The sequence below is a fragment of the Coturnix japonica genome, chromosome Z, assembly GCF_054131305.1.
Source record: "Coturnix japonica strain WE chromosome Z, WE-NBRP24, whole genome shotgun sequence".
NCBI classification, from domain to species: Eukaryota; Metazoa; Chordata; class Aves; order Galliformes; family Phasianidae; genus Coturnix; species Coturnix japonica.
The window spans coordinates 49307839-49335107 of record NC_140702.1 but is presented as its reverse complement, the minus strand read 5'-3'; the positions used below and the strand labels follow the sequence as shown (position 1 = coordinate 49335107).

General features: G+C 45.0%; 2 protein-coding genes across 23 annotated transcripts in view; both read right to left on the bottom strand.

The window, feature by feature from the left end:
- DMRT1 (doublesex and mab-3 related transcription factor 1) overlaps positions 1-6370 on the bottom strand; it is a 50917-nt gene extending 44547 nt beyond the window's left edge. For all 3 annotated transcript variants that reach the window (XM_015848895.3, XM_085530760.1, XM_085530759.1), the window contains exons 1-2: positions 6041-6370; positions 4367-4550 (exon numbers count right to left, since the gene is read on the bottom strand). In XM_015848895.3, coding sequence (XP_015704381.3) covers positions 4367-4550; positions 6041-6310 — 454 coding nt within the window. In that variant the 5' untranslated portion in view covers positions 6311-6370. The remainder of the gene's footprint in view (positions 1-4366; positions 4551-6040) is intronic.
- A 10900-nt stretch (positions 6371-17270) lies between these two features.
- Positions 17271-27269, bottom strand: part of KANK1 (KN motif and ankyrin repeat domains 1) — a 108869-nt gene continuing 98870 nt past the window's right edge. For 16 of the 20 annotated variants that reach the window (XM_085529200.1, XM_085529201.1, XM_085529198.1 and 13 more), the window contains 7 exons: positions 27042-27251; positions 26611-26698; positions 23772-23991; positions 21044-21186; positions 20285-20485; positions 18538-18636; positions 17271-18260 (listed from right to left, as the gene is read on the bottom strand). In XM_085529200.1, the coding sequence (XP_085385326.1) occupies positions 18198-18260; positions 18538-18636; positions 20285-20485; positions 21044-21186; positions 23772-23991; positions 26611-26698; positions 27042-27251 (1024 nt within the window). In that variant the 3' untranslated portion in view covers positions 17271-18197. The remainder of the gene's footprint in view (positions 18261-18537; positions 18637-20284; positions 20486-21043; positions 21187-23771; positions 23992-26610; positions 26699-27041; positions 27252-27269) is intronic. The other 4 variants (XM_085529205.1, XM_085529206.1, XM_085529211.1 and 1 more) reach the window with 1 other exon arrangement.

The following is a 27269-nucleotide window of genomic DNA, read 5'->3' as shown; positions in this document are numbered from 1 at the left end:
TTAACTCCTTGTCCTTATTCAGGTCACTCCATTGCTAATTGCACTTCTAGTTAGGAGAAAAAGTGTCTACTGTCTAATTTAATTTTGTCTTTTTTAGTTTCAAGCCGTTGCTCCTTGTTATGCTGTCTCAAGCACTGTAAATAATCCCTCCCCCTCCTCCATATTATTACCTCTCAAATATTTATAGACTGTTATATCCACCCTTAGTCTCCTTTTCTACGAGCCATACATCATTTCTGTCACCCTTCCCTCTATCCTTTCAGATTTATCTATGTCCTTTTATAATGAGATGCTCAAAACTCTTCTGTGGTGTTCCCAAGTATGGCTAAACCGTCAATGGAGAGAGGCAAACACAACCTCCTACTTAACAAGCAATGTCTTGTTACAAGATAAGCTGGGAAAAAAAGCAGATGGTTATGGATAAAAAAGGCGTTGATCACAGGTAAAAGATTTTGTGTGTGTGCATGCATGCACATGTGTGTGTGTTAGAGTTAACACTATTTAGGCTGGACAATGCCTCCAAGATCATCAAGTCCAGCCACGAGGAACAAGGGGTCAAACATTCCAGCTGTCAACAGTCTAATTAGAGACATATCACACTCAATCCTGATCTTTCATTTGAACAGATTTGTTACCTATGGGAGAAGCTAGGTAAAAACACCAGGAAGCAACAGATGGGGTTTCATGGCTCTCAGTATTAAAGGAGAGTCAGCAGAACCAGAGGGCAGACAGCAAATGAAACTGGTAAAGGACTGGGATAAACAAGGGGAGAAAATGATAACTGGAAAGCAATGAGGAAGCAAAGGAGAGCATAGGGTGATGAACACTGACCACTGCAGACTCACCAAGACCTGCAGCCACCATGCTAGGCAAAGCAAGTATCATCTTTAAATTAATATTGTCATTAAGAAAATAAATGTAGGCATTTTGAAGACTCATAGAATAACTTTGCTTGGAAAGGACCCCTGAAGCTGCCTTCACAGTTGTATCATTCCCTTGAGTTTTGAGTCCCCCCAAGGTGGAGACTCCACAGCCTCTCTGGGCAGTCTGTTGTACTACTTGAACACTCTTCATGGTGAAACATTCATAGCACCTTCCTCATCTTGCTCATCTGTTGACCAGAATGAGACTTACTTGACAAAACTGAGATTCTGACTGCATGTAGTGCTATACTACAAAGACTTAAAAGGATTTTCTTTAAAAAATATGTTATTTTTTTTAATCAGGCCATTATAACTTTCGATTAGAATAGCTCATTCTTTTCCATCCTATTACTTAATGCAGCACAACGATGAATACAAACCTGTAGCAGCAATGTTTGAAATCACAAGAATCACAGAAAATGTCAACGAAAAACAGAATATCCAATTAGGTACAATCATGCTGAAAAGGTAACAGAAAAGCAAAGGAAGAGAAGACAAATTATCAAGATAAAATCCCATCCATCCCTCAAAGAGTTTCAACATGAAGGAAAAATCTACAGACAGCAAGGTAAAAAAAAAAAACTATTTTGTTTCTACCATGCATAGTAAATGTAACAAAGGGAAATAACAAGTGCAGGGTTATTACTTGGATTTGCTGACAGTACCTTAAACTTGTCAGCCAGCGATAGTACAAAGGCATGTAAACAATGCTGTTATTAACAGCAAAGCAAACAGACCCCTGTGGAACACAGAAGGAGGAGCAGGTACGTAGGAGCATACAGTAATTCTGCCTATACTGGATGCTTCTAAACTGGGAGAACAAAAGCAAAGGAAAAAAAAAAAAAAGAAAAAAGAAAAAAAAGGAGTATTTTCCAGAACTCTCCATTACCTCTCTTGAATCTAACCCATCTCACAGAGGCCAAACACAACTCTCCATATGTGACCAAAAGGGAGGAAAGGCGCAAAGCAGCATGTCTCCTCCATTTAGTGTGCACAGCACTCATCTGAATTTCCTCTGTGAATGGCCACGCTCCTTTCTTCCAGCAATTTCTAAGTATTAAACCTGCAGAGATGGAAAACCAAACTGACATGTAACTAGAAGGATCCAGGCTTAAAAGCACTGCACTGAGATGTCTCAAGGGCACATTTTAAGCACTTCTGTACCACCTTTACCTTAGGTTTCACAAATTTGCTAAATACAGCTGCCCTACAGAGGACAATTGCTTTAGATGCCCTGCAATATGATTAAATAGCCATTGTTTTCAAACAACCTGTAATTCTTTTAGAGAAAACATTCAGAAACTGCAAAATATATTTTCAAGACGTGCCCACCCCTTTCCAACACCCTACAGATGCCCAGATGGATGTTATTTCTCCTGGGAAACACATGTCCCTTCCAAAACAAATGCAGCTGCTGAGCTTGAGAAGGAAAACGGGCAAACCCCTATGTTACCACTGTAATAATTTATTTTTCCCCCCTTCAAAAAATGCATGTCACAAAGGCATCTGAAAAACAGTCTCTGGCCTCTGCAGGTGCTGTAATATTTCTGATTTGCTGATAAAATGGATACAGTGAGGAAAGACTCTCTGCCTGGCACTGTCTGATTTGTGTGACTCCTTCACACATTACTCCTCCAGCAGCGAACAGTGCTCTGCATGGTGGACTTCAAAAGACAAACGACTCTAGTGAAGTCAAAAACTTACCCAAGGAACAGAATTACCTCTGTCAAAATGATCTCTAACGCGTGTCATACAGGGACTGCAGCTCTCCCAGAGACCCGGACTTCTCCAGGGCTGGCAGAGAGCTGCTGGCTTCCACTGCAAAGAAAAGTTGGACTCTGCCTATGTTAATTACTGTCAGCTCTTACAAAATCCACACCTCAGCCTACCAAACTGAGGCACTCTGAGACATGCTCTGACATGAGTGGGACCTGCTGTGAGTGAGCCCCTTCTCATTTCTTCGGTGCTGTGTCGGTTTAATTCCAAATACCAAATAATTTCTACTGTCCTTCCTCCATTTTCTGCTCAAGACTGGGTCTCTTGCTTTGCCTGCCTATAGGGTACCAGTAAAATGACAGAACAGCAATAAAAGAACAACAGAATAACAGAATTATTGCCGTTGGAAAAGACTTCTTGGACCATCTAAATCCAATAGTCAACCCATCCCTACCATGCACATTGAATCACGCTCCTAAGCATCACATCTACACATTTCTTCAACACCTCCATGAAGCAGCTGGTCATGAAACAGCCCGGTACTTGTAACCAGAGTCTCATGTCACACCAAACCCTGTGGTTTCTTACCAGCCTCAGGAGACCTTTACACGACGCAAAAACCATGCGCCAAAAGGTATACACAGATACTTATGTATCTCTACAACAAACTGAAAGCAAAACATACCATACTTTGCAGATGTAAGCAGCACTCCTCATTGAAGAATCGAGTACTTTAGTTGCTAAGAAAAATCTATTTTAAGAAACTGATGACCATAAGCCACTTAAAATTATTTTCATCCCTTCTCCCAAAATAATAATTAAAATGAACTTAAAATTAGCCATTTTCACATTTTTGGTCTCTATACCAGCACGTGATTGCCTTGAGCTCAATGAATGCTTTTCATTAAAGTACTGTAACTTCATTAAATGTAATAAAAAATAGTACAGCAGGGCAAACAGATACCTCTACTGATGCTTTAAAAACAATTAGGATCAAAGCTTCCAAACATTGTTGAAAATTGGACAATTTCACTGATTGTCCTTTCAGAGTAAGTACTTACTGTTTTAACAAACAGCTCTTCCAAAAGCTTCCCAAATAAATTCCTCTGCATGGCCTGAAATGGCCTGTGGAGCAGCACACACATTCAGTTGCTGTGCTATTGTCACTTAATGCAAGGCACTGTCCCCTTCAGAAACACCTCTTTAGCTCAAAAGAATATTAACCTGTATTATTAACATTGCACAGATTATTAAAAATTAATTACATTTTGTTTTATGTGTGTGTGTTTTTCCCCTTTTCTGCCTATTACAAAGTCATTAAGTAGGAAAAGGCCTCTAGGAGCACCAAGCCCAACATCAGCCACTCCTCACCACGCCACTGATGTCCCTCAATGCCACATCTACATGGTTGTTGAACACCTCCAGGGACGGTAACACCGCCACCTCCCTGGGCAGCCGAAGAGGTGTAGTGGGGTGGAAAGACTGCCACCATCCCATCCACAACCATGGGCCGCAACCCATGAAATTCAATGCAGTGCTAGTCTACACTGAGCTAATTTTATTTTTCAAGTGAAAATGAAACAAGAGGGACTAACGCTGGTTTCCTCCCCTTCTCTAGCTGCACCAGCAGCATGATGCAGCTGCTGGAGAGGGGAACTCAGCCCCGTGGCTGCAGGCAGCATATGGAGCTGGGCAGAAAGGAGCAGTGGCCCCTCACCAGCACTGACCTGGTGCACCGCTTGCTGCTGCTGCTGCGCTTGTGGAGTGCGCAGGGCTGCTGCTGTCCTGCAGGAGACAGGAGCTGCTGCTGCTGCTGCTCTTCTTGACAACTGGCTCTGGCGCGCTGGGCAGGGGCACGGGGTGGCTGATCCCCAGCTCCTCTTCCTGGGCTTGCTGCCTCCTCAGCGCAACCTGGGAATGAGAAATCAGACGTACAGCTCAAGCAGTGTGTAATGGCAGCAAAGCAGGACTCAAACCCAAGGACCCCTTTTCCATGCAAACAAATGTGAACAAACCCATAAAATTTTGGAGCCACACATATAGCAAAGCTGATGGTTTAGCTGCTCTTGGTTAGAGCATACTGTCAAAAGCACCACAGTCTGCTGACAAACAGCTCCCAGCGACAAGAAATTGGTCTGCCTTGCTGTAAGGTAGTTCTTCATAAGGGCTTATCCATGCAACCTGGTGCTTCTCCCAAGTTTGCTGGGCTACCTTGCAGCTCCCTGCTGGAAACCCTTTAGACCTTGCAGGTGCTAAACAGGAGCAACAGCAGTGTTGGGGAAGCAGCAAGAACTGCTGCTGCTGTGTGCTGTGTGTTGGATTTCACTGGGACACTGCAAGATGGCTCTCTGCCTCCTTCCTGCCTCTGCTGCTCTGTATGTGCCGTGCTCAGCAGTCACTGAGGGCTCCCCAGCAGACTTCTGGGCAGCGAGGCAGTCCAGCATGGCTCTGCCCATGCCAAGCTCCAGCACACAGCCAGACAGGTGTGCGTGCACACACTGCAGGACTCAACCCCACTCCTTGCTCTGACCCCTCAAGTCAACAGCATTGACCCACAGCATTCCTCTGGTGCGGGGGGGACTGCTGCAGGGACACATCAGAAGGAGTACAAGCAATGCAGCTCCCGCTTCAGTACGGCTCAGTGAGGGAGGGAGGGCCTCGGTGCCACCTCCCAGCTCGGCAGGGAGTAACAGCACAGATGTCACCAGTGCAGTCCTGGGCAGGACGGGACGCAGCCTGCTTTGCTGCTGAGCACCGCGGGTCTGCCATTTAGGTTTAGGTGTACCTGGCTAAACACTGAACCTCTGAACGCAACATGAGGGGATTCTGGAAAACACTGTTAAAGAACAAAAAAAAAAAAAAAAATCTGTTTTTTTTTTTAGAAATGAGCTCAATTAAAGCAACACAGGCTCAGAAAACGAATGGATGTACTGAATGCAAAAGCCGCAAGTAGAAGAGAGCTGCTAATAACTGGTCGAGTAGGCTGTTGCCTAGCTAAAAGCAAGTTGTCTAAGAGGACGGAAAGCCCAATGTGATGTTAATTAGAAGTTCTCGAACAGATTCACTTATTGAAAGGGCACAAGCGCGCTTCAGTTTCAGCCACTTTTAAAGCAGAAGCGCAGTCAGAAGCGCTGCCAGGCGCGCTCCGCTGCCACTCGGCGCGCAGAGGTGAAGCAGCCCGCCTTCAGCGTCGAGGAAACCCCGCATTTCTGTGCGCTAAGAAATTAACAGCGAGCGCTGCCCGAGCTCCGCTCCCGTCGGAAGGGCAGCGTCTCGCTCGGCCCGGCCCCGGCTCTGCGGGCAGCGCACTCACGTCGGCCCCGTCCCCGCTCGCCCCGGCCCCGCCGCGCGGCGCGGAGCTGCGGGCGATGCGGGCAGCGCTCCGCCGCCCCGCGTCTCACCTGCGCGGCCATCACCCGCTGCCGCTCGGCGATCAGGCTGCACTTCTTGCACTGGCAGTCCCGCCACATGCAGAACCGCTTGTGCCCCTTCAGCGGCGAGGAGTAGCCGTGGTTGCGGCAGCGGGCACACTTGGGCAGACGAGGCAGCTTCTTGCCCGTCGCCGGGGCAGCCGCCATTTGGGCCGCCGCCTTATTACCGAGTCCGCCCGCCTTGTCCCCCGGCCCGGCGCCGTCCGGGGGCTTGCTGACAGCCGGGGAGTCACCGGGCATGGCGGCCCGGCAAGGCTTCGGCGCGGCTCTGCCCGACCCGGTCCCGTCCCGTCCCGCCACCCTCCGCGTTTTGGCGGGAGGCCGCAGCCCGGCCTCGCCCCTCCCGCCGCCCCCCGCCCCCGGGCCGCCGGCCGCCAGCCCTCGTCCCCCGCGGGCCGTGCGCGGGAGCGGGCCGCCCTGCCCGCCCTCTTCGTCCAGCCCGGCCGCGCCGTCGGGGTGTCCCGCGGGGCCCTGACACGCAGCGCGGCGGAGCCATCGCGAGTCCCCGGCAGCGGCGTGTTCCGCGGCCGCGGTTCGTGCCCCGCTACCCGCGCGGGGCTCGGCACACGTGGGGCAGCGCTCAGTGCTTCCCTGGGCCGGAGGGGGAGCGCGGAGCGCCGGCCCGCCCGCTTGGTAACGGCTTCAGACGGCCGAACCGCGCGCTGCACGGGGTCGGGGAAGATGCATTTCTCTTTTCCATGGGCTCCCGCTCAACCCGGAGCGACGTGATTTACAGCCCCGGGCGGCTCTACAGATATTATTTACAGTATTAATATTTCCTCTGTTACACCTTTAAATCTTTCCGGGCTCAACTTTAGATGACGCTATCTGCACGGTGAAATGAAACTATTAAATTACATCTCCATCTAAGATGAATGACAACTGTCACAGGAGTGACTCGACAGAGATGAAGCAGAAAGCGCCTGAGATTACGCGGGGCTTATTTATAAAGATTGCATAAAGATTTCTATAACCCAGCTTCATGACTCAGCATATCGGATGGTAATAAGTTACAGTAGGTAGAAATTTATTTCTGCTGGAAGAAGCCAAGGAGAGCTTCCCCCTCCGCTCCCAGCAGCCCTCTCCCGATAGCCCTGCATGGGCTGAGCCCCCAGCCACCAGCACCAACCCCTTGCGGCCGGGTGCTGTGCAGCACGGCTCGTTAAACGGGGTGAAACATTCATTTGATGGCACAGATGCTCGTGGTATTGCCCTCCTCGCACTGATGTGCCCCGGCTAAGCCCGGCCTCACCCCGCAGCGCGGTGCTGCACAATGAACGATGTATCTCACTGATAACGTCTAAGCAGGTGAACGGGGCAGGCGGGAGTCCTTAGCTTCCTAGACTGAAAGTGAAATCTGTCCCTGAATGAAGCCGTTTGCATCTCCTGGGGGCATTGATCGGGTTCCGAAGTTGTTGGCTGCAAGTCAGCCCTGAAAGGGAATCTCCAGGTTGTGAAGTTCTTTTGTGACTGGGTGAGCCTCGGCAGCTGCTGCGCGGCCGCTCAGATGCAAATCGTTCTGAATGCAAAAGGAGGTGAAAAGGAGGCTAAATCGTAGGGAAAAGGAAGCAAAGCAAACAGAACAACAACAACAAAAATCAGAGCGTGTAAAGGTAAGGGAAGAAGGAAAAGGTCAGCAGAAATGACGGGAGGAGGAAGAGAAAGACTGAAAGGAGTGAAAAAGGAGAGAAGGAACGTGGTGTGTGGAATGGGCCAAGACAGGCAGTGATAGGAGCCACTAACTGCATACGGGTGGGTTTTTTCACTTAGGAACTAAGCGAGGCAGCTGAAAAAAAACAAAATACAAGATGCGAGTAATGAAACAGTTCCCACCAGAGCACAATTTCACCTGTATTTCATGTATTTCATAGTCCCACTTTTCAGGACTACACCACAGATCCCTGTTATCCACGATGCTATGAAACCTATTGGTGAGGAGCTCAGTATTAATTAGTTCTAACCCCAGCATTTAGTTTTCTGGGTGAATGGCACCGAGACAGAGAGGTGCCTGCTGAGTACAAGGGCACAGCCAAACTTCCAGCTATGGATGCCTTCATTTTAGTTTGCTCGTGCCACGCTTTGAGGATGGTTTTAGCTTGTAATGTTGTTTGTCTCTGTTTTTTTTTTTTTTTTTTTTCTCGAGGATTTGATGAGGATGTCAACACATCACTGGGCTGTCTGTCCATGGATTCATGTTGGAAGGAGGGATGGGTGTCACTACCAGCAGCTGTAATACAGACCTGAACAATGCAAACCTTCAGGAAATCAGATTCACTTGTTCAGTGATGTCAGTGACTTACATCACTGTTAGTTGCCGACACCTTTGGAAGTATGGACCTTTAAGAATTGTTTGTGATAAAAAGTTGGAAGAAGAACCTTCTTACTGTCCTTCAATGTTTTTGCACAAGTCTCTCAAGTACAAAATGTCATCTGTTTTTGTTGCCATGAGACACATGGCAGCAGAGGGGCAGTCTGACACTATGGCATCTGTTGTAGACATGTGGATGAAGCAAAGGGGTGCAACTGAATTCCTCCATGTAGAAAAAGTGGCACCCACTGACACTCATTGGTGCTTGCTGAACGTTTCTGGAGGCTAAGCAGTGGATGTGAGCTCAGTGAGGTGGTGCGTAATGCATTTCAGTTGGCCATATTTCAGTTGGCCATACACAGCTGTCATACCACAGAATGAAGAGTATCTCAATCAGCTCATCTGTGTGAATCAGGTAATGCTGTTGACTATATTGAAAAATAAGGTTTTGTAGCTGAGAATTTGCTGTACCTAATGATGTTATTGTGCTCTTTGTATCTGTTGTAGTTTCCATGCAAATAAATAGGAGGCACTACTTTCAGTGCAAACATCATACGTATGTATGTGTTTATTTGCAGGTACTGGGTCAAACCAGTGGGTTTTTGCCCCTTTCTTTGCAGCAGATCTTTCTGACTCCCCTGGGTTGTTTTACAGACCAAACCACAGGGGTAGCTGAGATCTGCTATGCAGCTTTCATTCAGCAGAGCAAGCAGTATACAGCTGCTCCATCTCCAGTACTCATGCTGTGACAACCCACACGTATTCTATGCAATTGATCCTCCTATGTCAGTAGCTCCCCATGCAAAGGTAAGCATCTGCTGTAGGGAAGGACCCCAGCAGGACTGTGACAACTGAAATGAAGTGTACTGTTCGTACTGTACTCAGTATCCCAAAGATAGTTCAGGAAAAAGCCAGTAGGTGGCATAAAGAAGCCGTGCTTCTTCTTTTTGCAGTTTTACTTCTTCCATTCATTCCTTATTTTAAACACGAAGTTTTGTCTGCTGGCTCTTAAAGCACAGATTTTTTTTTGTACTTTCTGGAAGTGTATGTATTTTTTGTGTCTCTATTTGTGCTTTGATACAGGTTATGATTTCAGTACAGGTTGCACCACAGCCTGGAGGTGAGGATTTCTTCTCAGAACAGACAGATCTGAACCCAAACTTTGCACTGAAATTGTCCCATGTTTGAAAGGGTTAAAACTCAACACCTGCATTGTCAGCTCAGACACTTCTCTACTATATACTATGACATAGGGTTAGCACCAGCAGCATCACTCAGCATCACTGGAATCTGACAGTCCACTAATTGCTTTTGCTAAAAGTCCATTCAAGCAAACTGAGTCTTTCATTCCGACATAAGCTTCTGAGAGCTGCAGCACTTCTTAGTTGCTCAATCCAAATAGCCAAATATTGCATGGCTAAAACCAATCATTAAATGGTTAAATTGGCTATTTGGAAGCATTATTAGGTGCAACTTTTTAAATATCAGTAAAAAAGTGAATGTGGGGAAAGCATGGGACTGCTCCTCAGTCTTCATTGCTCATTTTCAGCACACTTAAAAATTAATTGGATCCAGTGACTTAGAACATTGAAGACTCTTGCATGACTCATTAAGCTGACACTTCTAACATTTGTAATTCGCACTGTAAGAGTGATAGAATCACATAAGCCATCTGTATGTTTGAGCTCTTTCATCAGGGTAGGACTAGTGCAGGGAATGCCCTTAGATTAGAGTATCGTCATCAATTCAGCTCTAAGACATCTGTAATGGAACCGAGTTTGATAGGCTGCAGAGTGTGACAAACTGAGCTCCAACCTCTTAAAATCACCAACACAATTAATTGCTACTTTTTAATTAATAGTCTTCAGTCTTTTAAAGGATACTGTTAAATTCCTGTTTTATTGAGCAAATCCATTAGTATTCAAAGGAACAAATAGATCGCTTCAAATTATAAAGCACTCGTTTTGTTATCTGCTTTCTTTTTTAACTGTAGCAGATCTGATTTTACATTCCTTATCTTAAATGACCCAAAACTGATGGAGTTCTAGGTTTCTGAAGGGCACATTTAGCTGTTTTTCCGATTATTTGCATTTCCCATAATTTCTGTGCATTATAGAAGCAAATGAATGGTTACAGCAGCTTTCTGTGCATTTATTTTCACAGGGAGGTTTGGAGGTAGGACCCAAATGCTGAGACAGAGCCTTGGTGTCCTCATCCCTGGTCCCCGGAGTGGAGATCCTGGAGATGTGGGCCCATCTGTCATGGACAGCCTTGCAGGGTGCTATCGGGATGAAGATAACCACAGCACTCAGTTGACTTCCCCAGGTAACTCCTATCACTGTATGTCAGTCAGCACGTCAGGGTTGGTGATCTCTGCGCATCTTATGTGCACGTTGGCTAATTAGGAGTAATTGAGTTTCTCCAGTTCTATTGGCTAGAAGGTGCTAAGGAAGCTGACACATTTGTTACAAACAATTTCAACTGCCAGGCTATTAATTTTAATTAGGTTGGCTTTGTCTAGACACGGAGCTGCCTTGTCAGGTGATGGGGACACAGCATGGAAACTTTTTAGGCCAACCTTCTAATTTTCTGTCATCCCTATGCAAACAACCTCCTGCAGATGCTGGAGTAAAAATATTGGAAGCCCAGCTCTGTGATGCTGGCCAAGTATTCACACTGCCTGAATAAGACCTATTTAAATACGATCAGAGTTTAGAATTGTATCAGATACCCCACAGTAAGGTTGAGAACAAAGAGCACCTTTGCTTCACAGTGCTTTAAGATGCCTGTTTTTGAGAAATGAAGGCACATAGATTGCCTTTCTGATACAGAAAGGCCACTTCCCTGAGCTCAGGGTGCCTGAAGGTAGGTAGCCCACAGCTCTGAATGTGCCCAAGCGTTCATTAACACACACCCTGCTGTCCTTGGTACTCCCTTCATTCTAGCCCAGTTGCCTGGACGTTCCTTAGTCAACAGCCCATTGCCCTGTGATGTTCTGCACTGATGGGTTAAGAATACAGACCGTAACCAAGGCCAGTGATCGACTCTTACCTGCTCTGGTGAGATTCCTTCTGTCATCGAAAGCAAACAAAACAGGCCATTAGAAACAAAATGAAAATTACCCTCCTTTTTTATTTTTTAAAATTTTTATTTTTTTTTTAATACTTGCTGGCTCAGACTTTTCTTGACTTTCCCATTTGTTAATATAGATGTTGTAGAGTCTGGCAATGATGTATCAAAAAATACCTTGCATTTACCTTGCCTTCCTATTCAAAGAAGGTCCCTAATACGATTGCTATTGTCATTATTAAGTTCTAAGGGGCACCACTGTAGCAATTCAATGAACACTAATGAAAGACAGTGGAAATAACTTGTACCAGAGAAGTGAGAGGAGGATGCACAGGTAGTCGTAGCTCACAGGGGATGAGTGCAAGTGATGGTGATAGGAGCAGACAGTGTGGTTCACTGCTGCAGTTAGGAGCCCAAACACTGGGCTGCACAGTCTCCTCCTGGCGGGAGCTGGAGGAGCAGCTCTCACACTCGGCTGTGTTGCTAGAGAACAGTGGGAAGGACGGATGCACCACGGTGAGAGATTCATTAGTTTGCTGGCAGTCGTCAGTGCTGGAAAATGGTACAGGAGCCAGAGATGGGAGCGAGCTGCATATTTTCTTTGTAAATCTGCAGTCTGTGTTACATTTTGAGTAAAACTCCTCAGGATATCTAGTTCCTGAGCTCAGATTGTGCAGTTCTGGAACAGCGTGTTTAATCCTGCTGGTCCTTATGCTCCTCAGTGATGCTTACCAGCAGCGGACTACAGAATGCTTTGGGCAGTCCTGAGATATGCAGCCTGTTTTCCTGTTTTGTAACTGTCTTTGAAGAATTTTTTCTTTCAGATTTCTTCAAGAGAATTATAGACAAACTGTTATTTGGTTGGAAGAAGCCTTCAGCCCTGTTCATTTGCTGCTATAAATTATGGCACTGGCACTGTTGATCTGGCTGCTGGTCAGGGATCATAGAATAGCTTAGGTTGTAAGGGATCTTAAAGATCACCCAGTTCCAACTCTCTTGCTATGGGTAAGAACAAAAGGCTGAAAAAGGCTGTTCAGGGGCTCATCCAACCTGGATCTTACACATATCTGGGCTTGCAACACAGAATCACAGAAGGATGTGTACATGTTGTGCACTGTATTCACACCTTGCACTTGGCCTTGTTAAACCTCACTAGATTCTTATGTGCTCACTTTTCGAGCAAGTCCAGGTTCCTCTGGATGGTATCCCTCCATTCTGTTGTATCAGCTGCATCCCTCATCGGGATCAGGCTTGCAAACCCCTCCCGTGCTGACCAGGTGGGAGAGCTGTAGAGGCACTGCAGTTTAGCACAGTGTAATGCGTGCCTTTCTCTCTGGATTTTACATTTCTGCTAGCAGCTGTTTTGCAGCTCTCTTCACTGCTTCCAAAGCAGTGTTGGGACACAGGCCACAGCTCTTGATTCCACATCTCAGGAGAATATTTGTTGTCAGAAGGAGAATAAATGAGAGCATAACACAGCTCTAAGAAGTACACACCCCCAGTCTGGTGGCTGCTGCTAGAGGTGGCTACTCCCAGGATCCTGGCCTGCTGCCATCTGCAGAGATCCTCCCCTCACAGCAGTGTTTCTCCTGGCTGCACATGGTTAGAGGTATGCAGACATACCTCCAGATATATATATGTCTGCCTGGTCGGCAGTTCTTGAAACACTTCTGACAAAACACAAGTTTTTGCATGAAGGCCAGAACATGCATCATCTTACAGCAGCTAGGGATCATGGCAAACTCACATCATTGCTTTAAAAATTCACCCACCTCAATAGAAAACCCCTCCTTTTTACAGAGCTAACCCGAGGAACTTCCTCACCTTTGGCTGTATCTCCTGCCTTACTGCCCCTTTGGAAGTCACCTGTACTGCACATCATTTCAGCAGTCACATTCTGGGGGTGTGTTACATCCCTCTTAGACAGGAATCCCCTCTCAGCCAAACATCAGTCTCCCTTTGGGCATCTTGCTGAGGGCCAGGTGCAGAAACACGCACAGGCCATTTCTACTCTCATCACTAACAGCTTTTCCTCAGCTCACTCTCAGGAGAGGTTTCTCCCCATGGCACAGGTTTCTAGCCTTCTCCCACTCCCACAGACTTGCATTATTTTCCCTCAGTTGTTTCCTTATGATTTTCCTAATTCTCATTTCCAAATCACATGGTTTTTTTTTTTTATCAGCCCATGTTTCTAATCTCTCCCAACCTCTTCACGTAGCTGCTCTGCTCACACCCCTCCCAAATCTGCATGAAGACATGAAGGAGCTTCTTGCTCCTCCTGCTGCTAAACCACCTCCTGCAGGTTAAGCCACCACGAGTGATGCATGTGGTCAGACTGGAATATTCTCACAACAAGCTTACAGGAATGACTGTGGGGTGTGGGGAAGCCATTTCCTGGTCCATCCACTGCCTGCTGACACCTCCCCAGTGCCACAGGCCTGTGAGTGGCTGCCCTGCAAGTCAACACACCTTGGGACTGGAGAAATGGGCCCAGAAATGCCCAAAGGCAACACAGGCGCATCACAGCTTGCTCACCACAGGCAGCTGGTGGCTTGTAGCTGTGTCTGAAAGACATGGCAATTGACTTCTGCTCTTCATGTCTGAAGGTGTTTAATAATGCTCTGCTTAAGGGATATAATGGTGGTTTTATTTACAGATCTCTACTGCAGAGGTCTCTGAAGGGCAGTTTTATATAGCAAGAATTATTTAAAAGGCAGTTTGTCTTTGCTCGTGCTGGCTGTGTTGGCTAACCTATTTCCTGCTAAATACCTTTTACAGAGGTTGCCAAACAGTGGCCATTCTGCAGCCAGTAAGAGCACATTCCTGCCCAGCAGTGCTCATAAAGCAGCAGCAAGGCACTGATCTGCTGGCCAGTGTCATCCAAGTGAACTGAGCAGCAACTGGCAGAAATGGACAGCAATTGGTAGCTGAACTCTGACAGGCACTGGGTTCATCACAGGCATGCAGAGTCACAGCTGCCAAACTCAGCAGGAGTCAGCAGGGACCTTTTCATTGACTTCACTCTGCATTACACCAGGCCTTAGGGAGTGAGGTCAAACAGTTCTGCAGTCCTCAAATGGAGTATGAAAGAAATCCGAATCTCAGAGTCCCTTTCCTCTGATCTCACCATCGTCACCTCCCGGAATGCTCAGCTCCAAATCCTCCTTGCATGTTTGCTGGCACTGCTGCCTGACCTCCTGCATCTGCTCCCTGCTCAGGGGCAGGCCAAGCGCCCACACTTCACCTGTACCCCAGGGATGCAGACCCAGTTTGGACACTTCTCCTTTTTGCTGGGAAGGGTTTGTGGTTAACCTTTTTGTCAGTGGGTCTGGATGCAGGCACGAAAAGGATAAAGCCTGCATGCAGACAGAGCCCAGCAGTGAGCTGCTCACAGCCAGTTCTGCTGCTGTTCAAAGGCACAAAGATGTCTGTAGCCTTTGGGCTGCTTCCATCCCAGCAAATTGAGCCAGGCCTGTGTCAGGGACTGACGCCAAGGCTTGTATTACTCACACCAGGCTGAACTGGCCTCAGAGCAGCCTGGCTTCTCAGCCAAAAGCATGAGATATCAGGGGGAGCAGACAGAAGTCTATCTCTAGAATAACTTCAGTTCTCTCAGTTCCATCCAAACAGTAACTCTTATAAAGTGTGCCTTGCAAAAATGCATTTAGATTAATTGCCATCATGTAAAGATGGGTACAGGTAACCAGTAACCCTCACTTCTTATCATTTCTTAGAGTGATCTTGAGCAGCACTGAGCTTCATTTCACTTTAACAGCATAACTGGAAAACAAGACAGTAAAGTCCTTTACAGCCTTGAAAAAGTGTCAGGGATTTTATGTATTCACCGAGGCTTGGAGTTCAAAGGTGAAGACAATATCACGCTTTGATATTCCGAGAGTCAATCATCATCTCATCTCAACTGGAAAACAAATGCCTGGGAGGGTGTGTGGGGGGAGTTCAATTCAAAGCTGGTATGCATGGCAAACCCCCTAATCCCAGCACCTGTGATAAACGCTATCCTGCACTAGCAGGTGGAATTCAACTTGGCTGGCACAGGGCACAGGAGGATTGAAATGTTTTGGGGAACCTCCCATTTCCTGGGGAAGACAGTGACATTCACAGTGTCAGCTACTTCAGGTGTCAACCTCCTGGGGACAAGAGGGCCATCAAAGAGAACGAATGGTAAAGGAAGTAATTATTATATAATGTTATTATTATATATCATACATATATTTTATATGTGTATTTTTTCATATACATATAATATATATATATATTCCTTTGGGAGGAAACTGGACTTTGCATGGAAATGCAGAATCCAGTTTCCCCTGGAGGTTTTTAAGCTCTAGTTGGCCAATGACAGGCCAACCCTATTGCTTACGAAGACAGGGTACCTAAATAAACACAGTAAGCCTGATTTGTGCAGCCCTCCTCTTGCATGTTGCAGTTGGAAGAGTCAGGTTGCTCCTGACACTTCTGCCAGACAGTGCCATCAGAAAGCAATACAATCATGTTGAACAGCTGTTACCACCTAACACCTTTGTTTCTGATATACCAATTTGCTACACTGTCCTAAAAATGAGAGAGGGGCATGTTCATTTTCCACCCTCCTTCAGGTAAAAAAAGATGTATAAAGGCAGGTTTGGTGCATCTGTCTCTGTCATTAAACTTAAATCACTGAACCAGTTATTTTAGACCCTTCTAGGATAGCTGCTTGCCCAAGACTCCCCCTAATTTGTGGAGGGAGAAACAGGAACACGAACATTTTAACAGTTGAGAGTCCTCTGCTCTGAAACCTAAATTCACAGATGCTTCAAATCTTTGACCTCAAGCTACATGACATAGAAATAGAGAAGAATTTAATCCATTAGATTCACACAAGCGTGTATAAATAAACAGCCTGGATCTTCTGTGGCTGTGGAGGGGATGAAGCTTCCACTAATTCTGTTGGACCAGAAGCTCCCCCAGTGCCAACATGAGCGTGAAATTTCTAAGGAAGCCCATGCTGGTGCCATGCACTTCATGTGCCTGATGCTCAGGCAGAGACACTGCTGCATTATGGATGTGAGGCAGCTGGTGTGAGGCCCCAGCCTTGCTGACAATGGGTGCTGCTTTGTGCCACCACTGACGGGTGTGCACGTGGCACACATGACAGCAGGCACTGACCATTTCCAACTGAGTGCAGCTGGAAAAGCACAGAGCATTTTTTACTGTTTTATTTATTTACTTACTTACTTATTTAACTGTTACCTGCTGTCAGCCTGGTATCAGAGAGAAGACCTTGATTTCACAACTGGTGACGTGCCTCTATAACTAGTGTAAGAATCCACACAGAATTGGATGCTGCATGGAATGAAAGTACAACATACAAAAGGTGCAGTAGCAAAAACTTTCTGACCATGAAGTGGGGGAGCTTCTTTGGGACTAGAATGTTGAGACATCTACTTTTGGAAGACAAAGCCCAAAGGCTTTTAATTCAATTGGTCATTGCTTTACAAAGAGCTATGTTAAACCATCTGAGCACTGTTCTTTACTGCCTCCCCACAATGCCTCACCTGGACAGCAGGCTCCATGCAGCTCCATGCAGCCTTCACAGCAGGCACAAGACTAGTGAAAGCAGGTGTCTTCATCAGAGCTTTTCACTCTGGCAACCTGTGCACTGATGGTGTCTGTATCACCGTATCACTGTATCAGCAGCCCCCAAGGGATGAAACTATCCAGTCATCCCTGCCTTGCTTTACCGATCCATCCTGTTTTGCTGCTGCACGTATAATCTGCAGCATTTCTGGATGATGACAGATCACGCGTAAAATAGGAGAGGAATAAAACAGCATAATGAAGTTTTATTCTGAAAATATGGCAAGAGTCTAAGGCACTTCAAACATTTAAATACACATGACTAAAGTGAATGTGACAAGGTAGTAGCATTCCATAAATATGCACCGAGAACTACACTCATTTCCACTCATGGGGAATATACAGCTGGTACCTCTAATTTTACTCTCCAATAAACATGAATGGAGCTTATACACTGACACAGTTAATAAAAATATGGTAACGTGACATGTAATTCTTCATGTAGTTTTTAATTACTAAGGAATATAAAATGTTGAAAATACTGTGCGAGTTAATTTTATAGATATTATCTTTCATATAAAAGTTATACATTATCCCCAATTAGCAACAAGTTACTTAGTGAACTTCTGAACTCACGAGAGGATCTATCCCCAACATCTAATCCAGTCACCCACCAGCTCAAGCTTCACTGAGCTCACTATATAAGCAACTGCAACTTCTCAATTTCAAAATAATTAAAAACACCAAAATTGTGTTGGAATGAAATTTATGAGAAGGTTACTGTGATGAGGCTTAGGCACAGTAAATACAAATGTTTGAGAATGATTTAAAACAAGCCACTGGGACACCCCTGCAAGGATAGCTTTAGACCTCTTAGGCAGTACATAACATAGGGAAAGGCAATCTAAAAGAAAAACAGCATTAATGCCAGTGTATGGAAAGATGAGCAGGTGAGCAAAAAGAACAGTTCTGGCTAAGGCGCTCAGATGAGTACTACCTAACTATATGCTTGCTTCAAGTTTAAGGTTTTTAATCTTTAGCACTAGGTCTCTGCTTTCACTTTGCTGGTGAGTTCAGGCACAAGACAATTACATTCAGTATCTGTCTCAGTAAAACAGTAACATTTAGCAGCTTAAAGATGGCATTGCGATTTTTACAGGTATTGGTGCAGCACTACTCAAATGCAGCTCTGTGGGTTGGACCGGGAGATGTCTTTCTGCTAAGCCTAGGAGTGCCCTAAGGAAAAGGAAAGAACAATTAATCACAAGGAAAATATTTTAGCCAGCCAAAGACAGCATTCACAAAGCACTGTTCAATTGCTTCCTTTCAACTGCATAGTTAATCTTTTCTTTCTCTTCCCACTTTTGGAACAACAGTTCGAGCTATCATTCAGCCAACTAACCAAGAGTGAAAGTTGTTTAGACAGTTGAAACGTTGAGCTGTAGTTGATCAGGAAAATGAGTCAGTTAAGATGTAAACTGCATTTGGAAAATTCAGTAGGTTGTGTACGTACCGGTGACTGGGTCTTGGAAAAGTTGACGTGTGCATAAAGGAGAACCGCTATGTCTTTATGTCCAGCTTCCAGGGCTATTGAAAGTGCTGTGCTGCCATCCTGAGTGAAACAAAGGGAAGAAATAGGATGATTCTTATTCTTGTGTCCTCTTACTGGTCTCTTAAAAGCCCCAGAGCTCACAGAGAAGTGGAGATCCTACCGCTCAGATTGCTGAGTTAATTTAGAGTCTTGTTCAATTTCTTATATTATAATTAAGTGCCAACAAACCTTTGCACTGCTGGTTTATGAGACAATCCAATTGTCAAGAGGCCTCATAATTTCTCTCAATGAGAAGAGATTATTGCTGAGCAGGAATGAGCATGCCATTATCACAACATTTTGTGTAGTGCTCTGAAAAAACTGTGATTTTGGAAGATTGGTCTGAGAGAAACTACAGTATCAGGAGTGTAAGTGAAGATAAGGGCTCATCAAGTATCACAGTAACTGTTGTATTATGGTAATCACTGTTATGTTCTAACTGCCATTAACACTTTGAACAACGGCATTCATAGTTCCAAATGCATGGCTCCAGATGATGGCAATCTAAAAAGCAATAAATGCATTTTACTGGTCAGCCACCTCAGTTTCTCAGGAAATACTATGTCCTTCAGAAACCACAGCCCTTGAAGCTCCTAACAGCAGAGTGCCCTTATAGAGTCTGCCTCTAATGTAGGCTCTCTGAGTGCAGCACCATTTCCAACCACTGCTGCTGCTCTCAGAAAGGTCACCACCAGCATAAGGAAGATATAAACCATTTCTCCAGCCTTGGATGTGATAAGCAGCATTCAAGTAGAAACTCTCCTTTTGAGACTACAGGGAGCAGTTATAAAGAAAGCTAACTGTCCTGTGCAGATATGGGAGACAAATTTAACGTTTAACAAATTCAAGACAAAACTCCAAAGCCCACACCAGGAAAAACAAGGCTCACTTATTCTGGTGTGGTAAACCATTACTAGAATGGCACACATTAGTAAATAAAGCTCAGCTCACTACCGACCACATTGTCTGGAGAAGGGTCAGTTGCATTCAGAATAGCTAGGGGAATGCTAAAAATGTACCCAAAAGGTGGCAATGTTAACAAGAACACAAAACCAACTAAGCTGACATTTTCAACCCTGAGAACTGTACACATCACATTCTCTGTTGACAGTGTAGGCTGTAGTGGTATCTGCAAAGAAGAAATATGCCACTTGGCAAGGAGGCCATAGCCCATATCTGCTTGTTGTCGGGACAATGTAGTGTTATGAGTGGCAGTCCCAAACTGTACTCTCAGAAGTTGTTGTGTGCCTGCAGAGTGAACAACCTCTGAGAACTACTTGCCATAACACAGAAAAACAAAGCAACGTGGCCATTAAGACACCAGATAAAATCCTGTTTGAAAATTGGAAGACTTAGGAAACAAGGAAGGGAAGTGAGAGGGATATTTTACCATAACCTAGCAAGTGGTTTCTCTTCACTGGGCAACTACAGCTACCCTCAAAAAAAGCTGCTGGGAAGATCAGTTAGAAAAGCAAAGATAACAACCAGGCAAATGATCAGAGCAGTTTCTATCACAAAACAGGATTCACACATTTGGTACTTCGGTGCTGCAAGTCAATTCCTGTCAGTAGACTTCAGCAGCTTTCCACCGAGCCCAAAAACTAAACCTGAAAAGCATTCTGGAGTGGAGAACCTATCTGACAAAGCACCATCTGGAAAGGCAACTCACATTGTCCTCCAGGGTGCCGTTACATCCAGGCTGAGCCAGCAAAAGTTTGACTATTTCAACATGTCCATGTTCGCTAGCACACATCAGAGCTGTAGAACCCTCATCATCCTGGATATTGACGTCTGCACCACAGGCCAGCAAAGCTTTAACCATATCAATTCGCCCGTGACTCACAGCAAGCATCAGGGCAGTCTGACCAGCCTGTGAAAAAAAGGAGAAAGAAACAGGTCACCGCAAAGACAACCAGTGGTGGTAAATCATACACATCTTCTGTTGTTGTTCTTGGCACTGTGCTTTCTCTTGGGGGTACGAGGGAAGCATGTATTTATACAGGACTATCAGGTCTCTGCTTGCCATTATTTGAACATCTTATACATATCCAATATTTGCATAGCTGTTTAATAAATAAATGAAAACATCACACTCATTTCCAGATGTGGAGTTCCTTGGAAGGAACTAAATGCTGCAGAATTTGGAAATGTCTCCAAAAATCCTATAATGGCTCTTTCATCTAATTCTTTATATAATTACAGAAGACATCCAGAATTGATGCTCAAGTGTTGTTTCATGGCTCCATTTGGTATAAGGGAATAAAAAGAAAAATCTAAGAAAAGCAAATATTTGAATACTTGAAGGGTGAGAGCGAATGAGTGCAAAAGCCATACCAATGGAGGAAGGAATCACAGGGATAACTGTGGAAGGAAAAAAAGAGTAAAGTCACAGGAGTGGGAACACTGTCTCGTGAATCATTTGGCTGACCTGACTGGCTTTTGCATTCACGTCCCCACAGCTGAACAGCTCCTCCACTATCCTCATGTCCTTCTCAGCTTCCACAGCTGCGAGAGCGGCGAGCATGATGGGGGTATAGCCGGCCTTGTTCTGATGGTTTACGTTACAGACATCTGCAGAGGGATGAGATAATTTCTTTGGAAAGCAGGAACCCAAAAAGCAGCAATTGTGCTAATGAACTGAATAAACTGTTAGTAGAGCAGCCTACTACAGGAAAAAAAAAGGCATCAATTGCTCTCATAATGGAAATGATTCAAGGAAAAGTGGAGAGGAAAAAATAAACAGGGGTGCTCTTAAGCCTGAGAAAGAAAAAGGATCCTTTTATACTGTGTGTGTGACACAAAGGAGAACACAAAGACATTTTATATGTCATCATTTAGAGTTATATGTTTTTTTATAAAATCAAGTGGTCTGAAATTTGACGTGACCTTCAGGGTCACGGGTCCAAATCCTAGGAACACAATCAGTGCAATGTTTAAGCTCCTCTCCTGAGGGCAAGACCACTGCAGAGTGAAAACAGTCCAGTGACATGGTCAGTGGAAAAGCCACTTTTCAGTGCTAACATTTTTCCTGTAACTGGTGTTGTTTTAAAGATCTCCAAGTGTACTTTGACACGTTCTGGGACTGCAGAAAAGACCTTACAATTAAAGGCTTTTTCCAGCTCCATCGAGTATTTGACTCTGAATAAAAAGGTGCTGTGGGAACAAACACAAGCAAGTCACCCGACTAGTGCTAGAAGTGGAGAAGAGTTCTTCTTTTCAGTCACTTCTAACCTCCAAATCTCTGTTCCTACCATTCTGCAGTGATCCAGCAGGTCTTACTGGTTTACCAGAAAGCAGGGCTTTTAGTGTATTGGAAAGAAAGGACTTACATAAACAATATATCTAGACCTAGGTCTAAATAGCACCACAGGTACCTCAACAAGAACACCTGCTTCGGGAAATTCTTCAGATTTATTGCCAAGAGTATTAAAAAAAAAAAAAAAAAGAAGAAGTAGTAGTAGTAAAAATGAGAGAGAGAAAAGAACTCTGCAGAAGCACTCAAGTGCAGGTCTAAGAAAATACACACTTTTCCACAACCATCACCTGTCCTTCCTCGCAACAGCTAACACAGCCGTCCTTTCAGAAATCCCTCTTGGGAAGCCATTCAAACCACAGAACATAGCACTCTCCTACACATATTACTTCATGAGTAATTAATAATTGTTGAAATTTATGTTCTCCTTCCCTGACTAAACTACTTCAGCAGAGATTTATTTCCTGGGGTCACATTTCAGCTCCTACTCCTATGTAGCTAATGAAATGAGAAAGGGTATTTTCCACATTTACTTTTTGGGTAGCACTGCCTGGTGATGCAGGAACCTCCTGTCTCAGCTGCTCTTCTCACCAAGTGCATGAACACTATGCTCCTGGACTAAGAAGCTGCTTGTGCTACATGCAGACTGCAAAGCTGAGTGTGCTCACCACTCAGACATCACAAAGGTGAAGACTGAAACCTGAGGGAAAGACAAATCATCTTCCAGGTGATGATGTGTGCAGCATGCTCCTGCTCACCTGGCACCAGCCATGGCTGTATTTTGCTGCTAAGAACTTCTGTTTGCATAGGGATACACAACTGCTACAAAACAGCAGTCCTGACTTCCAGCAAAATATGACTACGCTCAAGCTGTTTTAACAGACCCCCTGAAGCAGATGAGCAGCCTCTTCCTCCCCTGTAGCGCTGCTGCTTCACTTTAGTGTCCCCCTGACATTCCCTGCATTCCTCTACCATGAGTCACTCTTCCTAAGTGGCCCAAGGATTTCAAAGTGGTGTTTGCTTTATAGCTGAGGAAGTCTTTGCGTCTGTGACAGACAAGATGGACTATTAAAGATGAGATCTGTATCATTAAGGTCCCTGTTTATCCAATGCTGCACTTTTGGATTTGTGAACATTTCCAGCTTACAAGCAATGCATTTCAACCCCACCATGCCACTGGCCTAGATGAGCTGCACAACCATGACAAGTTTTATAACTGGCTTTCAGAAAGAAACTTCAGTCAGGGAGCAAACTTAGGCTTAAACAGAACACATCCTGCTTGGGATCTGCTCCAATGTGTGACACCTCTTGCTCACTGCCTTCTGGCTGAGCATGTGTGGTACTATATGTGTTGCATGGTGACTGAGAGAATGAATCAACAATGAAAAACAACAGAATGAGGAATCATCATGTTGTTCATCTAACAGGGAAATACTCTTGTATGGCAAACTGCCACAACATTTCTCAGGAGAGCAGTAAAGACATGCCACAGTGCAGGCCAGAAACAGCTCCGTACTGCTCTCGTGAGATAAGGCCAAACTGATTTGAGTGTTTAACATGGATGTTTATATCTGAATGCATCTTTCCCCACCAGCACTCTACTTTTGGCTGAGCAGCAGCTGCACTGCTTCCAAAGAAAAACGCTGGAGGCTGATGCTGCTAAAGCTGACTACAGTCTGAGAGCCAGGGATGTTTATTTAGGTGTTTTATTAACCCTGAGAGAGCCATCACTTCCAAAGCCAGCAGCAGAAACAAAGATTCTATAATATCCAAGCAAGACACCATGTAACTATTAATAGCAAAATATTTTGCTGTTGGAGGAAGCCTGAACTTTATCTCTCACTCATCAAGACTTCCACCTGTGAGAACTATAATAAAAGAAATATGCCAACAGTCAACCTACTTGCATCCAAAAGAAGCTTTACAATTTCAAAGTTAGAATGTGAGACGCTGTAATGCAGAGCTGTGTTCCCATTTCCATCCGCCACGTTGATAATATGTCTGAGGACAGCAGGAGAAATCTCTTCAAAAGCATTTATGTAGTCTCCAACCATTTCAGGAACAGCTGACTTCTGACTTGAGACGCGAAACCACTCGTGCTGGATGGTATTTAAACAAAACCTCTGCCAAAAAAGAAGACAGAAAAATTTACATATGGGCATTCCATTTAAAGAACTTGCCATACCACAAGTCAGCGCTGTGGGAGACTGGGCCTTTTTTAGTCAAACGTGGGAAGAAAGAATTCAGCTCACAAACAGTCTGCATGGACTGGAGCTTTTCCTTTGACCAAACCTCACTTCAAGATAAACCAATTCACCTCCTCTCACTTCACTGTCGTTTCAAAAATGGTACATCTCTAAAGGCACTGCATTTTAGGATGGGGTTACTCCTACGACAATACCAGTAGTGAGAGCAATGGGAACAGACATTCTGCAGGTATTAAAACAACAGCATGCAAAGTCAATAAGATGCAGTCCTGTGTATTATATAAAATATTATATCAAATGCACAAAGTATAGGAGACCTGCAACACAAGAGTTGGGCACTGCAGGTGATTGCAGACTGAACCTGCCATGAAACAGGCAAACGCTGTTTTGTTATGAATAAACAGGTTAATAGTTTGCAGAGCATGCAGTGGAGTCCCTTCTCTCTGCCTTACACCGTGAATGCAACTGTTGGACTACCTTATCCTGTCTGATGACCAAACAGCAAGAAATATTCACTCAAAATGGCTCCAAGGGTAAGGAGCATAAATGATTATTAGTGAAGGAAACCTGGCGTACAGAAAAGATGGAAGGACAGGAGATGCTCTGCTGAAAGAACAGCCACGGAAAGGAACACAGTAACATTTTCACAGTGAAAAAGGCTGTTGTAATGAGAAAAGAAGAACCAGTTTTTCATCTCCAGGATGGGCAAGTGAAATAGTAATGGACTTAAGCTGCAACAAGAGATGCAGGTTAGACACTGAGGACAAACTTTCCCACTGGTATGAAGGAGTAGGAGCCCCATAGGCCAGACAGCTGTCTGCTGGGAACCACCTAGCTACAGCAGTCCCAGCCATGAGCCACAGGGGCTTCTGCAGCCACAGCCAGCTCTTATTTTCTAAACCAGTTTCTCAGCACCTGCAATTCATGTGAGGATCACCATCTCCATCCTCTCTTCTCACAATCTCTCACTTGCAAGGTGACCAATAAGTCTAAGAACAATTCTACAGAAAAGATACTCAGCATGCTTCTCTAGCTTCTAGATATAAGAAAGAGAGTATCTGTACCAGCAGCCCTAGAGGGGGCTCATGTCTGGTAGAGGCAGAATATTTTACTTTCATCTACATCAGTATTCCTTCATAAAAGCTCGTAAGGTCCAACTCATTTGAATTAAGAACACACATGTAATGAGCTGAAACATGAAAGCGGTCACAAAGTGACACAGTATGACTTTCGGTTTCTTTTGGTTCTGTTTATTTATTTATTTCATAAATTACGTAGTGCAAAATATCACTTGGAATTTATTCTTTGTAGTCATAGTGTCACAAGCATAACTGAAAGGGACAATTTTTTATTCCAGTAATCTATGACATCCCAATAGGTGCGGGCTTCAGCTCTTTCTAGTGTAAACAGCTGCTGCAAGCTCTGAGGGCACTGGAAAAGGCTGGGGAAATTTATATAGATCCCTAACTGTACTAAAGTTTGTCCTTTCTGGACAAGACTTCTTTATCAGCAGCCAGACAGAGAACAAGAGCTGATTAGTCTGCCATTTCCAGCTACAATGCACCACTTGTGCTGGCAAATACTTTAAGCAGAAAAAAAGTAACGTGTAAATTCATATCACACTTTCAAGGCAGAGATTATCACCTGATTATGCAATTTTGGCAATTTCAACTCCAACTGGGCCCTAAAGCCTTTGTTTTCTGAATGTCTGAACTGCTCCTCAAGGACTGACGCAGAATGAAATTATCCCTCCCATCTATATTAACCCACCTTTCAAAATGCTCCTGACACATAAGCGTCAGAATTGTCCACACACAGTATTAGGTTCTCTGGGAAGCTACAGAAGCCCCATAATAAAGGAGACTGGCACTGGATTCCTGCATTTTACACCACAGCACCATCACAGCAGATGTGAAATGCAGTTTGATATCACTAAGTGGTGACCAGTGTTTGCTTGCTTTGAGATCATCCTCAGAAAATAGCACAGGCAGCTCCTATGCAGCAAACACAACTCTGTTTCTTGAGACAGTATTAGGAACAAATCCTACACTGTCCCTGCTGCACACTACACAAAAGCTACCAGCATGGCAAGAAAGACAGAAGGAAGTATGCACCTCTGTCTTTAAGAAGAGGCAGCTTGTTTACGTTCAGAACAGATCCAGGGCTTCTGTCATTGCCAGAAACAGCCCCCTCATCCCATGCGTCTCCCAGTCTGAAGACTGAGTGCCATCTGCAGCAGGGCTACAGCAACACTACAGAAATAACACAGGAATGCACGGATGTGTTGAACTGCACTTTCACATTACTATTTTTACATGTGTGCTTTAGGACAACGACACTGCAGCACATCAAGCACAAGCAGCACATTCTCTAGACAAATGTCTCCTGATAGAAAAAGCATTTAGTGACTCCTCCAGGAAAGAAGATACCCTCTTCTGTCTAGCCACTGTGGTTCCAGCCATATAAAACAGGAAGCTAAACCTCCCTATAATTTCACTGTGTAGCACAGCAAGAATTTTGCTCAGTATTGCTTACCACATCTTTGTTGGTCAGTGCTTTGGGGTCATCAATGTTGTTTTTCAGCAGGTGACAAGCAGAAAGCATCTTTTCACTTAGTTCATACCTGAGAGAGACACACAGCATAACACATGACATATTTAAATTCTCCTCTCAGCATTTCAACGTCAAAGTATTTACCTTTCTGACAATTATGGAGGAATATGAATTTCTGGGCTGGTTGCAAGGCAGGAGCTGTTCTGGCAGCCCCCCTTTCAGAGCTGGGAGATGCTCCACTTACCAGCTTGCATGGACCATGCTCAGTCCCATGTGGCTCCACAGGCTGCCACTTCTCACACAGCTCCACCAAGCAGCCAGCTTGAAAAGAATGGGCTTCTCACATACACGAGGCCACCTAAATCATCCCAGTGCCCCTCTTTGCCATCACCCTTTTGCAGGGTGCACCCTACCTCTCCCTGATCTCCACCTCCTCAGCCTCACACTCCAGGGGAGGCCCGTCCTTCGCAGTCCCTGCAGCGCTTGTCTCTGGGGGGCCAAGCACAGGGTGCTCCCCGTCTGTACCACGGCCATGGGGGTACACGTGGCCCTCACACTCTTCCTCTGAGTCTGAGGAGGAGCTCTCCTCAGAGCTGGAGTCATCACTGGATGTAGTTTCGTACCTGGGGTAGGACAAAATG